Consider the following 17,623-nt stretch of genomic DNA (forward strand, 5'->3'; position numbering starts at 1 on the left):
CTTCTTCGTCTTCTTCTTTCTCTGTATCTGTGTCACATAAAATCAGCGATTTGACATCATCTGACAGCTCACTTATTTGTTTTTTTGGTAGTGTTCATATTGAGGACAAGTATGGGTCAGAAGCTACCAAAAGCATATGGATTAAATCTTCATTTATACTAGCATGTACATTTTTTTGGGTGTGGTGTTCTCTGAACTTTTTATATTCTTTATTATTTGCTAAAATATTCGCAGATTTTTTTTGCCACTTATCGAATATTTTTATATTGTTTTACACTCATTTTGTTGTCAATTAAAATAGCTAAACTTTCTTCGGCAGTATATTTTTCTACTTTTTTTCAGTTTCATAAGCTCTTTTAACTCTGCGTATTGATTTTGGTGTTGATGTTATAGTTTTTTAAATTATTTTTGATGCAGTTCATTTTCCGGACTTATACATTCTCATATGAGTAGCAAATACCATTTCTGGAGTTGTGTTCCCGGGTGCTAAATATTCAATTTTTCGTTTTTTAGAACGTTCGGAACATTCAGAAAATAGTTTTTTTGGACGACCCCTACCAGAAATAGTTGATGGTTGTAGTATATTTTCAATTTTTCCAAATATATTAAAACTTAGCTCTAGCCAGTTATTGTTTTTTATTTGAAATCTCGTTAGACTCTTACCTGCACCAGTCCACTTTTTATGAAGAGTGGTAACAAAACCTTTTAACCTATATTTAATGATATTTCAAACTTGTCAGCCATTGTAGCTTGTTTATTACCAATTATTTCACAGACATACGAAAAATTTGCTTCAAAACACTCGATCGAATTTGAAATATTCATTGATTTGCTTCTCAACATTTCAAAAATGTTTTAATTTTTGAGTAATATACTATTATCTAATACATTTTAAAATGTATAATAATCCAATAAATATATAATTATGCTTGAATTAAAGTTAATTTTTTTATCATTTGGTTTTATTGTGAAATATAATTTTTTGACGAATTTGAAAAATATAATATTTTTTTAAATTTAATAAGTGCTATGTATTGTGCAGCAACTTGCTGCAACCAAATTATATAATATCGTTTAGAGAACAAGTTAAGCTAATAGAAAACACTGAGTTCAAACCTCTACTATCCACTACTTTTTTTTCTGCATCCTTAAAAATCAAAAAAAAAATAATGTTTTTTACATATTTAAATATTTCTATATATATTACTTAAATTGTAAATGCAAAACTTAATAAAAAAAAAATAAAAATGTATACATACCACTAGTGTATCCATGATATTGAAGATAAATAAACGAACTAACTTCATTCAACGAACGACGCTAATTATATAATAACTAAACAATTTGATTTGTTATTGAAAATTTTATCACAGACTATTAGTACAATCAGTACACTATTATAACTCTACGCAACAGCGTAAAGATTTAAGAACCTAAATTATATAATCAGTCACTGATATCCAAAAATTAAATTCAGTCGTATGCTCAATTATTGACTATGAAAATTCTAATTTTGTCCCCCTAAATCAACTTTCTGGAACACTGTGAGCCGTAGTGGAATGGATGGACACGACAGAACTTTCACTGACAGTTGAAAAGACGGAGGCCATCATTCTTACAAACAAAAGAGAATATGCGTTGCCTGAATTCAAAATACGTGGCACGAGTATCCAGGAAAGGATCAGATCAAATACTTAGGAGTGGAACTTCACAAAGTTCTCGGTTTCCGCGCACACCTTGGAACAGCAGATTCAAGGGCGCAGAGCCCAGTGCAGGCATTATGGAGAGAAATGCTGAACGTAGGAGGCTCCAGCCAAAAAAAGAGGCGCCTACTAGCTACAGCCCTAATAAGTAAGAAAATGTACGCAGCACCAGTCTGGTCGGCGACCCTAGAGTTCAAGAGAACGTCCGAACCATCCTGAGGCCTCAAAGGACTATTATGCTGAGGACAAAGATGGCATACATATATAGGTTTCAAAGTGGTGATCATGGTTGTGGCTGGGATCATACCTAGGGAAATCAGAAGTGAACCTCATAAAGAGTCAATGAAGAAGGAAATACGCGATGAGGTATTCAGCAAATGGCAGTCAGAATGGAACCAGAAACAAGACACGGGAAAATGGACCTGGAGACTTTATTAGGGATGTGAAAACCTGGTTTGACCGAAAGCCGGTACCGTCGACTTCCACCTCACACAAGTGCTAACAGGAAACAGTTGTATTAGGCAGTATTTCCATCGGATGGGGAAACTGGACCACTCGAGTAACACTACGATGGCACCCGCGTTTTTGTTTTGAATTTGGTAGTGTTTGGAAGGTTGTACAAATTAAAATGTTGTGGTTAAAAACCTGTACAAATGATTTAGCAATAGTTAACGCAGATTTCAGGTTAATGAGGTAAATAAATAAAAAAGCGGGTACTAAGGAAACATTACGCGTGCACTCAAGATATTGTTATGGATGTTGTGGTGTTTTAAAGGTTGTACAAATTAAAATTTCGTGGTTTAAACCTGTACAAATGATATAACTAGCTTTGAAGCAGATTTCAGGTTGTTTATTTAATTAACTAAAAAAACGGGTGCTGGTGTTACGTTATGCGTGTACCCAAGTTTTTGTTATGGATTTTTTGGTGTTTGAGAGGTTGTACCAATTAAAATTTCGTGGTTACAACCCTGCACAAATGATTGAAGAGTTGTTGACGTAGATTTCGGGTCAATAAGTAAAATAATTAAAAAAGCTGGGTGCTGGTGTAACGTTATGCGTGCACTCTAGTTTTTGTTATGGATTTTGTGGTGTTTGAGAGGTTGTACAAATTAAAATTTCGTGGTTACAACCCTGTAAAAATAATATAACAACAATTGACGCAAATTTTGGATGTTTAAGTTAAATAATTAAAAAAGCGGGTGCTGGTATAATATTACGCGAGCATCCCAGTTTTTGTTATGGATTTTGTGGTGTTGTGGAGGTTGTACAATTACAAATGTTGTAGTTTGTAGCCAAACATTATTAAAATGTTGTGGTTATAAAACTGCACAAATGATTTAACAGTCGTAGACGTAGATTTCGGGTAAATAAGTTAAATAATTAAAAACGCGTGTGCTGGTGGAACCTTACGCATGAGTTCATGTTAATGTAAAGGATTTTGTAGTGTTTGGAAGGTCATACAAATTAAAATGTTGTGGTTTCAAACCTGTATAAATGATATAGCAATCGTTGACGCAGATTCTGGTTCAATAGGTTAAATAATTAAAAACGTGGATGCTGGTGGAACGTTACGCATGCATCCTCGTTTTTGTTATGGATTTTGTGGTGTTTTAGAGGTTGTACAAATTAAAATTTTGTGATTACTAACATGCTCAAAAGATTTTACAATCGTTGACGCACATTTCTAGTCAATGAATTAAATAATTAAAAACCGTGTTCTGGTGATGACGTAACGTTACGCTGGCACCCACGTTTTTGTTATGGATTTTGTGGTGTTTGGGAGGTTGTACAGTTTACAATGTTGTAGTTTGTAGCCAAACATTATTAAAATTTCGTAGTTATAAAACTTCACAAATGATTTAACAGTCGTAGACGTAGATTTCGGGTAAATAAGTTAAATTATTATAAACATGGATGCTGGTGGAACGTTACGCATGCATCCGCGTTTTTGTTATGGATTTTGTGGTGTTTAAGAGGTTGTACAGATTAAAATATCGTGGTTACGAACCTGCACAAATAATATAACATTAACTGACGCACATTTTGGATGTTTAAGTTAAATAATTATATAGTTAGTGCTTTAGTAAAGTTACGCTGGCAACAACGTTTTGGTTATGGATTTTGTGGTGTTTGGGAGGTTGTACAAATTAAAATCTTGTGGTTAAAAAACTGCACAAATGATTTTACAGTCGTATACGTAGATTTCGGGTAAATAAGTTGGACTAACGTTACGCATGCATCCGCGTTTTTGTAAAGGATTTTGTAGTGTTTGGATGGTTGTACAAATTAAAATGTTGTGGTTAAAAACCTGCACAAATGATTTAGCAATAGTTGACGCAGATTTCCGGTTAATGAGGTAAATAAATAAAAAAGCGGGTGCTAAGGAAACATTACGCGTGCACTCAAGTTTTTGCTATGGATTTTGTGGTGTTTTAGAGGTTGTAAAATTAAAATTTCGTGGTTACAAACCTGCACAAATGATTGAAGAGTTGTTGACGTAGATTTCGGGTCAAGAAGTAAAATAATTAAAAAAGCTGGGTGCTCGTGTAACGTTATTCGTGCACTCTAGTTTTTGTTATGGATTTTGTGGTGTTTGAGAGATTGTACAAATTTAAATTTCATAGTTACAAACCTCTTAAAATAAGATAACAACAATTGACGCAAATTTTGGATGTTTAAGTTAAATAATTAAAAAAGCCTGTTGCTGGTGATGGCGTAACGTTAGAATTCAGGTCAAGGAGTTAAATTTTTAAAAACGCGGGTGCTGGTGGAACGTTACCCATGCATCCACGTTTTTATTATGGATTTTGTGGTGTTTGAGGTTGTACAAATTAAAATATCGTGGTTACGAACCTGCACAAATGATTTTCGGGTTTTCAGGTCGGAAACACTTTTGTTGTGTAAAAACAAACATAAATAAAACACTTAGCAAATTCAGATCGCCTAGCCGGTTAGGTTACGATCGGCGTTTCACACGCACGAATCACTCAGCGACAACAGGGGGGCTGTGCCTTCGCGTACGGCGGTGTTATATAGAAAATATTATCGTCGCCTCAGCACATATTGCTTCGCTGGCCTGACCTATGTCAATAATTTACAATTTGAAATATTCCCACCTATATTACATATATATTAAATAATATTATTTTGACGACTGTCTACAATATACGACAGGTGTTTGGGAGGTTGTACAATTTAAAATGTTGTAGTTTGTAGCCAAACATTATTCGTAAATTATAAATTTCATAGTTATAAAACTGCACAAATGATTTAACAGTCGTAGACGTAGATTTCGGGTAAATAAGTTAAACAATTAAAAAGGTGGGTGCTGGTTTAAAATTACACGTGCACTCAAGTTTTTTTGTTATGGATTTTGTGGTGTTTTAGAGATTGTACAAATTAAAATTTCGTAGTTACAAACCTGCACAAATGATTTAGCAATCGTTGATGCAGATTTCGGGTAAATGAGGTAAATGATTAAAAAAGCGGGTGCTAGCGCATTATTACGCTGGCACCTACGTTTTTGTTATGGATTTTGTGGTGTTTGGGAGGTTGTACAATTTACAATGTTGTAGTTTGTAGGCAACCATTATTAAAATTTCGTGGTTATAAAACTGCACAAATGATTTAACAGTCGTAGACGTAGATTTCAGGTAGGTAAATAAGTTAAATTATTAAAAACGTGGGTGCTGGTGGAATGTTACGCATGCATCCGCGTTTTTGTTATGGGTTTTGTGGTGTATTAGAGGTTGTACAGATTAAAATTTCGTGGTTTCAAACCTGCACAAATGATTTAACAATCGTTGACGTAGAATTCGGGTCAATGAGTTAAACAATTAAAAAAGCGCGTTCTGGTACAATATTACGTGAGCACCCAAGTTTTTGTTATGGATTTTGTGGTGTTTGGGAGGTTGTACGATTACAAATGTTGTAGTTTGTAGCCAAAGATTATTAAAATTTCGTGGTTATAAAACTGCACAATTGATTTAACAGTCGTAGACGTAGATTTCGGGTAAATAAGTTAAATAATTAAAAAAGAGGGTGCTTGGATTTTGTGGTGTTTGGAGGTTGTACAAATTAAAATGTTATTGTTAGTAGTTGGTAGTAGTTGGTAGTTATATTTCCACCAAATTTCCAAAATAGTTTGTTAGGTTAACACTGTGATAGCTATCTATAGTTGGTAACATGGCTAAATAATTTTGAAAACTTGATACCTATGTGCATTTGCCCTTAAATGTTGTACTTTTAAACTACTTAAACTACCTTTTTTTACCATTTTAAATTATAAAGCTATGATGATTAAAAAGTATGGAAACCGAATTTACTCAATGTTGATTAAATAAACTTAATTCAATAAGCACGCAAGCAACTGGCTTATAATGAAAAAAAATGATTCACTATTAAATAAAAAAATATTAATGATTTTTTTACATAGAAAATGACATAGACATAAAAACTCTTCTCTTCTTAAAAGAAGAAAATATGATCAAAGAACTTATTTCTCCGGTTGGTCATAGAGCTCGCTTTATATCAAACTTGGAAGATTGAAGAGCAATTATATTAGGAATGCCGTATACCTCAAGCGTCTCAAACATAGTTATAATTTCATTTCATTTTTTCTATTTCTCAACTAAACCAGTACCACCCTCCGCACATTTTTACAAATACATGGGTACAAACTAATCACTTATTATTAAATTAGTAATTGCTTTTATTGCTTTGGCACTAATTAAAATGTAATAATATAACTGTTATAGCACCTAAATAGATATACACCTAATAGATTTAATTTTAAGATTTGTTTATTAATTTAGATACCTAAAGTTTTACATTTCCTTTTTTTTAAGAAATTATATCTTGTTGATTAAATCTTAAAATGTATATCTTAAGGTTACTGATTCAAAAACATCTAGTGGTCGTTTAGCTAACAGTAGGTACTGTAACAGTTGAAGACAATTGCAGCTTCCAAACAATAGGCAACAGTGGTTTATCTCAGGTATGTTAGCTTTTGTCAGAAAATTCCTACTAAATTATATTTATTTTATACAAAAATGTCTAGCTCTGACAGTACAAAACACTTCTAAAGAAAGTATTTTGCATTGTTCTATACATACTAAGGTTCTATTCATATCCTTATATTGATTTAGTTAATAGCTAAATTAAATTATTGAAATAATATTTGCCAATAATTTAATTTAATATTTTTAAAGTTTATTAGGCATTGCCATTTTTCTTTACTTCGTTTTTTTTCTAAATTTTTCCAAATTTTTCCAAATTTAGTCTAATTTTGATCAAAGATTTTATTTAATGGGGAATATACACATTTAAAGTGTACCTATTTAGTTTTTCACAGTAACTTATGTATCGTTACACTTTAAATACATTGTTTTATTATTATTATTATTTACTAAATTTAACTTAAATTTTTACATTGATCAAGAATAATATACTCGACTTGTTAGTGTTGTTTTTAAAATGTATTACTAAGAATCGAATTAATGTAATTTTTTTTTAGATAGCTAACTGTAGTTTACAATTTTATCCTTAGATTTTTTCACCGCAATCTCTTGAAGATAATACGTTCAGCAATACAGTATATCTTCAACTTGATGAATTACCTATCAAAGAAGATAGTAGTAGATCTCAAGATGTATCTGAACTGAGCCATTCAACTCAGTAAGTAAAAATTGTAATCTAAATTATCAAGTATACAATGTATTCAATTTACTATATGCATTTAATCAAGTAAATTTTCAATACTTTAAACTCGTGCATTATTACTTAAAACTTAAATTTTAAGTTAATGTAGACTATTGTTTGAAATTCTGTTAAACTTTCTCATTTTGGATTATATTTTTTAATTTAAATAAAACTTAACTTTCAAATTAGTGATAATTCTATTTATTTTTTTTCTCAGGAGCTATTAGATTTGGTCAAGAGTGCAAATGCTGGTAGAGCGTTACTGGCAACTTACTCACAAAGTGGACTACTTGATAGTATTGGCCGAAAGCGTCTATGTAATATAATAATCAACAAAGAACTTCAAGATGATGTTAATCGCAAAGTACCATCATCAAGATTACAAGATTTGGCATACCAAATAACGACAATTTTTAATAATGAACATACTGCCACATATTTCATACCATATATATCTTATGGGCCAGGACTTAAAAGAGCAGCGAAAGGGAAACTACTCGATTGTCTTTATAATAAAAGAAGAGATCACCATAAATCTGGATTAATCAGTCCATCTAGAAACAGTACTTTATCTTCATCAGGACATTCATCTCCCATTCTGTTACCAGAATCATTACGCTCATTAGATGACAAAACAGAAAATAATGAAGCATTAATTGAAGACAACTTGAATTGGTTGCACAACTCAAACGATCCGTGGAATATTGTTGAAAACAACTGGATCATTACTGCTAATACTCGACTAAAGAAATTTTATTAATGTCTCAAGATGGTCCAACTATTGCTGAGTATATGGCGGAATTTCCATCTTTAAGAAAACCTGCTGGGTATACTCTTGTGAGTATGGGAAATATTTTAAATATGTTAGTGTCTTTTATCATGAAAATAAAACATTTTTTTCAGATTTTGAAGGACTTTGATGTGGCTTATCCTGGATTTAGTGATCGATTGTATCAAACTTTACCTCCGTGCAAAAATTAAATTTTCGAATTGGCAACAGAGAAATTTAATAAATTCAAGGACCTTTCAACCAAACAACTTTTGAAGGAGTATGTGCAGTTGAGCTCTGAAGGTACATTGTAAAAAACAAATTGTTTTTAATGTTAATCGTAAATAATCATTTTTGTTTTAATCTGATTTTAGAAAAAAATATAAATTATCAAATTATAGGTAGGTATTCAAAAAAATGGTTTTTAAATGTTCTCAGTAGGTAGTTTGTTTTAAAGGTTAAAAATATAATAGTATAAAAAATAGTTAATGTTTCTTGGTTTTTGTTTGACAATTTCTGTTTTAAAATAATAATAATACTTTAAAAAGTAAAATTTAAAGAATCCATAAATGATTAAAATGATTAATAGGCATTTTTTAAAAAAATTATTACTTTAAAGTAACTATTAAAACTTGTATTTATTTTTTTTAGAAAACGAGGAAATTTCAAATCTTGCTGTGTTACTGTGTCTACCATTTCTAATTGGCATATCCATTTCTAAAGGGAAAAAAGCAAAACTGCAATGCAGACCATCGAAAGTAGAGATGAGGGATGGTTTCATAACACACGTGTTGAGTAGTGCTGAAGTAAAAGAAACAATATCAAGAAGAAGAGATAAATTGGTCGGATTAGGCCAAACTTTACAGCCGTTTGTATTAATAGTGGGTTCTTCTTTAAAAGAGATTTCTAATTACTTTGTGATAGTTGATAATACATTTTATCGTTTAAGTTCAATACTTCCAGCAGTCGATTGCTGTTTCAAAATTATAATCACACTTAACGCTAAATATCCATCAGAGAGTGAAGCTATTTGGTATTTTATTCAAAAAGGGTTATACAAATTAAATACACCGTTAGATAAAATCTTTACGCAGTAAATGCTTTTTTATCAGATGTTGAAAAAACTATTTAAAACTGTATATTTTCATTTTTTAAATTTAAAGAATTCTCTGCTTCAAATTACATAGTTATTATTTATAATTTTTATATTTAAAGTTTTGTAAAACAATATGTTTACGTGTTTTTTATGTAAAAAAACTTTTATTAATACTAATACTCTTAAGACATTTTGATTTTCAACATTCTGATCATACATTTGATGTGTATAATTGTGCTGAAGGAGAATGTAGTAGGTCATTTTACTTAAAAAATTCATATACCAAACATTTAATAAAACATAGAAAAGATTTAGTACAGATTTCATTACATTCACAAGTATTACTCGAAGACAATACTCTCTTAGAGTCTACAGCAACTACTAACGCTAATTCTGATTTTTTGCCTCCATCTAATGTGAGTAGTAATAGCAAATTTACCATAGAACCAGTCGAAATTTTGAACCAAACATTAAGTACATTTCTAGCATGTTTGTATGCAAATCCTATAATGCCCAGAAATGCTGATCAAATTGTTGTTGATGGCATGGAAACAGTACTTTCAGAAGGTATTGGTGTTTTTGTTAAAAGTAGTGCACAAAAATTGTTGTCTGAAGGTAAAATGTCAAAAAAATGTTTTGGTTCTTTTTTTAATGTTGTAAAAGATATTGAAAGTGCATTAATCAATTTTAAAACTGAACATAAAAGGTTTTCGTATTTTAAGAAGCAAGGTTCTTTTATAGAACCAAAAGAAATGGTTATAGGTCAAAGACTCAATAAAGTTGTTAAAAGTGGTATATCCATTCTAGAACCTTCTACCTGTACACAACAATTTATACCACTACGAAATGTTCTAAAAAAACATTTTTTCATTACAAAATGTACTTTCTGAAACATTAGACCATATGAAAACTTTAAAATCAGATAATAAAATTATTCAAAACTTTATTCAAGGCACATATTGGCAATGTAGAGCTGTTAGTCATGGGTAACGTGTTGTCTTTCCACTTTTTATTTTTTTTGACGATTTTTTTCATTATCGTATTAACCTGAAAACAATAAACCGTGTGCACTTACAGAAGATTATATTAAACAAGGAAATATTAGATAATCTGCTTTCGAAATGTTGACGTTAATTAGGTACTTTGGTCTACTAGTTGGTAATTTTGTACCCTCAGAAGAACCAGTTTTGGGTCTATATATTGCTATGCAGAGAGTTATAGATGTTATATTATTAACATCACTTGAATTAGACAGTTGTTCAAGGCTTCAGACCTTGGTTGCTAAAATGAATGTACTGTATTTAAACTATAGAAAAAAACGTTTAAAACCAAAATTTCCTTTTTTAACGCACTATCACTCATTTATTAAAAAATTTGGACCTGTAATTCACTTATGATCTATGAGATATGAAGCAAAGCATAAAGTATCAAAAATTTCGGCTAGGTCTTCATTCAATAGGCGTAACATTTGCAAGACTTTGGCAATCAAACATCAACTTAAATTGAATGAAACATTTATTAATGGTAAATTATGTAATAATATTAATGTAGGACCTCAAACAGAATTAGACTCTATAAAACAGCATCAAATTCTAAATAAACTAAATCTGAATATAGACGAAAAACTAATTCAAGTAAATTGGGCTGAAGTGGGAGGAACTCGTTACAAACCTAAAACTATATTGACATCCTCTTATTTGCAATTATAAATAATTTTTTTCTTTATGCGCAAAACAGGGTAAATTTTGAGTGCAACATTTTAATAACAATAGGTTTCGATTAACATGTTTACTGTTATGAAATAACATTACCAGAAACCAATAATATTAGTTATGTATTTCAGGATTTACTTCCTTCTCATGTACCAAATACTTTAAATATTGTATCAAATGGAACAAAATATATAACTCTAAGAAGTCCTTTATAAATTATATTGTTGCTTTATTTATATAACAAATGTATTTTATGTACCTACTTAGGTAAAACATTAAAATACCTAAAACTTATTTGTTAAAAAAATTTGTTTTAAAATATATGTAAAATAAACAGTATAAGAAAAACAAATTTGGCGGTTGTTATTTTATTTCAATAGTTCTTCACCTAATAAAAACTATTATGCTTACAGTATCAGTGCTCAAACTGGAAAAATGAAAATATGGGGATGAATTTAAATAAAAAGTAAGTATTGATCAAATTTTCCTTTACCTGATCATAAAGGCAATTAGGAAAAAAATTTGAGGGGTAGTGCTTACATATTTTGGAAAAGGGGGCTGTGATTCCGTTGGTAGGTACCCCCCCCCCCCCCCCCACAAAATTGAGCACTGTACCCACTGAAAATTTAGTAATTGTAACAGAAATAAAATTTGTATACCATTGTCTGTTTTGTAGAGATAACAGATCTTAACAACAACGTTAACTAAATTGCATTGTTGTATTAATCATTGAGTATGTACTTACTACAAAAGAATTCTGTATTGGTATCAAAATAACTTGTAGACCAACAAGAACTTCCATTGTCATAGTAACTTATATCGAACAAATTTAAAAACCAGAAACCACGAAATTTTAATTTATACTACCTCCCAAACACCACAAAATCCATAACAATAACGCAGGTGCAAGCGTAATTATGTGGCAGGAACCACTTTTTCTTTTATTTAACTTATTAGCCCAAAATGTACGTCTACAACTGTAAAACTGTTTGTGGGTGCCAGTGTAATGGAGCGCTAGCAACTGCTTTTTTATTTATTTACCTCATTAACCTGAAATTTACTTCAACGATTGTTAAATCATTTGTGCAGGTTTGTAACCACGAAATTTTAATTTGTACAACCTAAATCACCACAAAATCCATACCAAAAACGTAGGTGCAAGTGTAATTTCGGGCCAGGAACCACTTTTTAATTTATTTTACTTATGGACCCAAAATATACGTCTACAACTGTAAAACAGTTTGTGCAGGATTGTAACCACGAAATTTTAATTATTTTTGGTTAAAAAAACATAACAAATTAATTTGTGCAACCTCGAAACACCACAAAAACCGTAACAAAAACTTGAGTGCACGCGCAATGTTTCCTTAGCACCCACTTTCTTAATTGTGTAACTTATTGACCCAAATTTTACGTCTACAACTGAAAAAAAAACGTGGGCGCCAGCGTAATGGTGCGCTAGCACCCGCTTTTTTATTTATTTACCTCATTAACACGAAATCTGCTTCAACGATTGTCAAATCATTTGTGCAGATTTGTAACCACGTAATTTTAATAATTTTTGGTTACGAACGATGACATTTTAATTTGTACAACCTCTAAAACACCACAAAATCCATACTAAAAACGTGGGTGCCAGCGTAATGGTGCGTTACCATCCGCTTTTTTATTTATTTACCTCATTAACCCAAAATCTGCTTCAACGATTGTTAAATCATTTGTGCGGGTTTGTAACCACGAAATTTTCATTTGTACAACCTCCCAAACAAAACAAAATCCACAATAAAAATACGGGTGCAAGCGTAATTATGCGGCAGCAACCACTTTTTCATTTATTTAACTTAATGGGCCAAAATGTATGTCTACAACTGTAAAACTGTTTGTGCAGGTTTGTAACTACAAAATTTTAATTTGTACAACCTAAAACACCACAAAATCCATAAAAAAAAACTTGAGTGCACGCGTTATGTTCCTTAGCATTCACTTATTTAATTGTTTTATTGGTTGATCTGAATTCTACGTCTACAACTGTAAAACTGTTTGTGCAGGTTTGTAACCACGAAACTTTAATTTTTCAACCTCCAAACACTCAAAATACATAACAAAATCTTGAGTGCACGCGTTATGTTTCCTTAGCACTCACTTATTTAATTGTTGAACTTATTGACCCGAATTCTACGTCAACGACAGTTAAATCATTTTAGCAGGTTTGTAATCATAAAACATTAATAAATTTTGGTTACCAACCATAATATTTTAATTTGTACAACATACCAAACACCACAAAATCCATAACAAAAACAGGGGTCGAAGCGTAATTAGACACCAGCAACCACTTTTTAATTTAATTTAACTATTGACCCAAAATATACGTCTACAACTGTAAAACAGTTTGTGCAGGATTGTAACCACGAAATTTTAATAATTTTTGGTTACTAACATAACATATTAATTTGTACAACCTCGAAACACCACATAAACCGTAACAAAAACTTTAGTGCACGCACAATGTTTCCTTAGCACCCACTTTCTTAATTATTTAACTTATTGATCTGAATTCTACTCAATGACTGTTAAATCATTTGTGCAGATTTGTAACCGCGAAATTTTAATAATTTTTGGTTACAATCTATGACATTTTAATTTGTACAACCTCTAAACACCATAAAATCCACATTAAAAACGCGGGTGCAAGCGTAATTATGCGGCAGCAACCACTTTTTCATTTATATAACTTAATGTGCCAAAATGTATGTCTACAACTGTAAAACTGTTTGTGACGGTTTGTAATCATAAAACTTTAATAAATGTTGGTTACCAACCATAATATTTAAATTTGTAAAACATACCAAACACCACAAAATCCATAACAAAAACTTGAGTGCGCGCGCAATGTTTCCTTAGCACCCACTTTCTTAATTGTTTAACTTATTGTTCTGAATTCTACGTCAACGACTGTTAAATCATTTGTGCAAATTTGTAACCACGAAGTTTTAATAATTTTTGGTTACAAACTATGACATTTTAATTTGTACAACCTCTAAACACCACAAAAACCATAACAAATACACAGGTGCAAGCGTAACCATGCGCTAGTGGCTGTTTTTTTATTTATTTAACTTATTGACCCAAAATCTGCATCCATGGCTGTTAAATCATTTGAGCAGGTTTATAATCACAAAATTTTAATTAGTACAACCTGCCTATCACCACAAAACCCATAACAAAAACTTTAAGGGCACGCATAACGTTCCACCCGCGCTCGCTTTTTTAATTATTTTACTTATTGACACAAAATCTGAGTCAACGATTGCTAAATTATTTGTACAGGTTTGTAATCACAACATTTTAATTTATACAAGCTTCCAAACTCTACAAAAACCTCAATGACTGTTAAATAATTTGAGTAGGTTTGTAACCACGAAACTTTTAATTTTTGTACAATCTCTAAAACACCACAAAATCCATACTAAAAACGTGGGTGCCAGCGTAATGGTGCGTTAGCATCCGCTTTTTTATTTATTTACCTCATTAACCCGAAATCTGCTTAAACCGCTGTTAAATCATTTGTGCAGATTTGTAACCACGAAATTTTCATTTGTACAACCTCCCAAACAAAACAAAATCCATAACAAAAACAGGGGTGCAAGCGTAATTAGGCGCCAGCAACCACTTTTTTATTTATTTACCTCATTGACCCAAAATGTACGTCTACAACTGTAAAACAGTTTGTGCAGGTTTTTATCCACGAAATGTTAATTTGTACAACCTAAAACACCACAATATTCATAACAAAAACCTGAGTGCCAGCGTAATGGTGCGCTAGCATCCGCTTTATTATTTATTTACCTCATTAACCCGAAATCTGCTTCAACGACAGTTAAATCATTTTAGCAGATTTGTAATCTTAAAACTTTAATAAATTTTGGTTACCAACCATAATATTTAAATTTGTACAACCTCCCAAACAAAACAAAATCCACAATAAAAACCCGGGTGCAAGCATAACTAGGCGCCAGCAACCACTTTTTAATTTATTTTACTTATTGACCCAAAATATACGTCTACAACTGTTAAACAGTTTGTGCAGGATTGTAACCACGAAATTTTAATAATTTTTGGTTACAAACTATGACATATTAATTTGTACAACCTCGAAACACCACAAAAACTGTAACAAAAACTTGAGTGCGCGCGCAATGTTTCCTTAGCACCCACTTTCTTAATTGTTTAACTTATTGACCTGAATTCTACGTCAACGACTGTTAAATCATTTGTGCAGATTTGTAACCACGAAATTTTAATTTGTACAACATCTTAAACACCACAAAATCCATAACAAAAACGGAGGTGCAAGCGTAATTATGCGCCAGCAACAACTTATTTATTTATTCAGCTTATTGACACAAAATGTACGTCTACAACTGTAAATAGTTTGTTCAGATTTGTAACCACGAAACAACCTCCAAACACCACAAAATCCATACCAAAAACTTTGGTGCACGCATTTTTCTTATGGATCCAAAATCTGCACCCATTAACTCGATTTATTTACCTCATTAACCAGAAATCTGTGTCAACGATTGTTATACCATTTGTTCAGGTTTTTAACCACAAAATTTTAATTCGTACAACCACTTGAGTGGTTTTCTAACAAAAACTTGAGTGCGCGCAATATGTTTCCTTAGCACCCACTTTCTTAATTGTATAACTTATTGATCTGAATTCTACGTCAACGACTGTTAAATCATTTTAGCAGGTTTGTAATCATAAAACTTTAATACATTTTGGTTACCAACCATAATATTTTAATTTGTACAACATACCAAACACCACAAAATCCATACCAAAAACGTGGGTGCCAGCGTAATGGTGAGTTAGCATCCGCTTTTTTATTTATTTACCTCATTAACCCGAAATCTGCTTAAACGATTGTTAAATCATTTGTGCAGGATTGTAACCACGAAATTTTATTAATTTTTGGTTACAAACATAACATATTAATTTGTACAACCTCGAAACACCAAAAAAACCTTAACAAAAACTTGAGTGCACGCGTAATTTTTCCTTATCACCCACTTTCTTAATTGTTTAACTTATTGATCTGAATTCTACGTCAACGACTGTTAAATCATTTGTGCAGATTTGTAACCACGAAATTTTAATAATTTTTGGTTACAAACTATGACATTTTAATTTGGACAACCTCTAAACACCACAAAAACCATAACAAATACACAGGTGCAAGCGTAACGATGCGCTAGTGGCTGTTTTTTTATTTATTTAACTTATTGACCCAAAATCTGTGTCCATGGCTGTTAAATCATTTGAGCAGGTATATAATCAAAAAATTTTAATTAGTACAAACTGCCTATCACCACAAAACCCATAACAAAAACTTTGGGGCACGCATAACGTTCCGCCCGCGCTCCCTTTTTTAATTATTTTACTTATTGACACAAAATCTGAGTCCACGATTGCTAAATTATTTGTACAGGTTTGTAATCACAACATTTTAATTTATACAATCTTCCAAGCTCTACAAAAACCTCAATGACTGTTTAATTATTTGAGCAGGTTTGTAACCACGAAACTTTTAATTTTTGTACAATCTCTAAAACACCACAAAATCCATACTATAAACGTGGGTGCCAGCGTAATGGTGCATTAGCATCCGCTTTTTTATTTATTTACCTCATTAACCCGAAATCTGCTTAAACGATTGTTAAATCATTTGTGCAGGTTTGTAACCACGAAATTTTCATTTGTACAACCTAAAACACCACAAAATCCATAAAAAAAACTTGAGTGCACGCGAAATGATTCCTTAGCACCTATTTTCTTAATTGTTTAACTTATTGACCCAATTTTTAAGTCTACAACTGAAAAATAAACGTGGGTGCCAGCGTAATGGTGCGCAAGCACCCGCTTTTTTTATTTATTTACCTCATTAACACGAAATCTGCTTCAACGATTGTTAAATCATTTGTGCAGGTTTTTAACCACGAAATTTTAATTTGTACAACCTCCCAAACACCACAAAATCCATAACAAAAACGCGGTTAAAAGTGTAATTAGGCGCCTGGAACCACTTTTTCATTTACTTACCTCATTGACCCAAACTCTACGTCGACGATTGTTAAATCATTTGTGCAGGTTTGTAACTAAGAAATTCTAATTCGTACAACCTCTAAAACACCACGAAATCCATAACAAATACGCGGGTTCAAGTGTAATTATGCACCAGCAACCACTTTTTCATTTATTTACCTCATTGACCCAAACTCTACGTCGACGATTGTTAAATCATTTTTGCAGATTTGTTATCACAAAATTTTAAATTGTACAACCTGCCAAACACAACAAAATCCATAACAAAAACTTGAGTGCACGCGTTATGTTTGCTTAGCACCCAACTTTAATTTGTAAAACCTGCTTACAATATTAACCATATTTAACTAAAACATATTAACCATAAACCTTATTAAGGGGCAGCATCCACTTTTTCATTTACTTAACTTACTGACCCAAAATGTACCTCTACAACTGTAAAACAGTTTGTGCAGGATTGTAACCATAACATTTTAATTTATTTATTTAACTTATTGAAATCTGCGTCAACGATTGTTAATTAATTTGTGCA

The 17,623-nt window shown here is 31.6% G+C and overlaps 1 protein-coding gene and 1 pseudogene across 1 annotated transcript; both read left to right on the forward strand.

Annotated features, from left to right (window-relative positions):
• The first annotated feature begins 1,988 nt into the window (after positions 1-1,988).
• Positions 1,989-8,163, forward strand: LOC132934909 (uncharacterized). The gene is made up of 3 exons (XM_061001324.1): positions 1,989-2,069; positions 7,252-7,379; positions 7,593-8,163. The coding sequence occupies exons 1-3, from the start codon at positions 1,989-1,991 to the stop codon at positions 8,161-8,163; spliced, it is 780 nt and encodes a 259-aa protein (XP_060857307.1).
• Positions 8,163-10,158, forward strand: LOC132934914 (uncharacterized; annotated as a pseudogene).
• The last annotated feature ends 7,465 nt before the right edge of the window (positions 10,159-17,623 follow it).

The sequence above is a fragment of the Metopolophium dirhodum genome, chromosome 1, assembly GCF_019925205.1.
Source record: "Metopolophium dirhodum isolate CAU chromosome 1, ASM1992520v1, whole genome shotgun sequence".
NCBI lineage: Eukaryota > Metazoa > Arthropoda > Insecta > Hemiptera > Aphididae > Metopolophium > Metopolophium dirhodum.

Bases quoted from the DNA above. Each gene is read 5' to 3' on its own strand.
- LOC132934909 (XM_061001324.1), top strand. From the start codon at position 1,989: ATGGTTGTGGCTGGGATCATACCTAGGGAAATCAGAAGTGAACCTCAT. The intron at 2,070-7,251 runs GTATTCAGCAAA...TTTTATCCTTAG, and splicing joins AGAAGGAAATACGCGATGAG to ATTTTTTCACCGCAATCTCT. The intron at 7,380-7,592 runs GTAAGTAAAAAT...CTTTCAAATTAG, and splicing joins GAACTGAGCCATTCAACTCA to TGATAATTCTATTTATTTTT.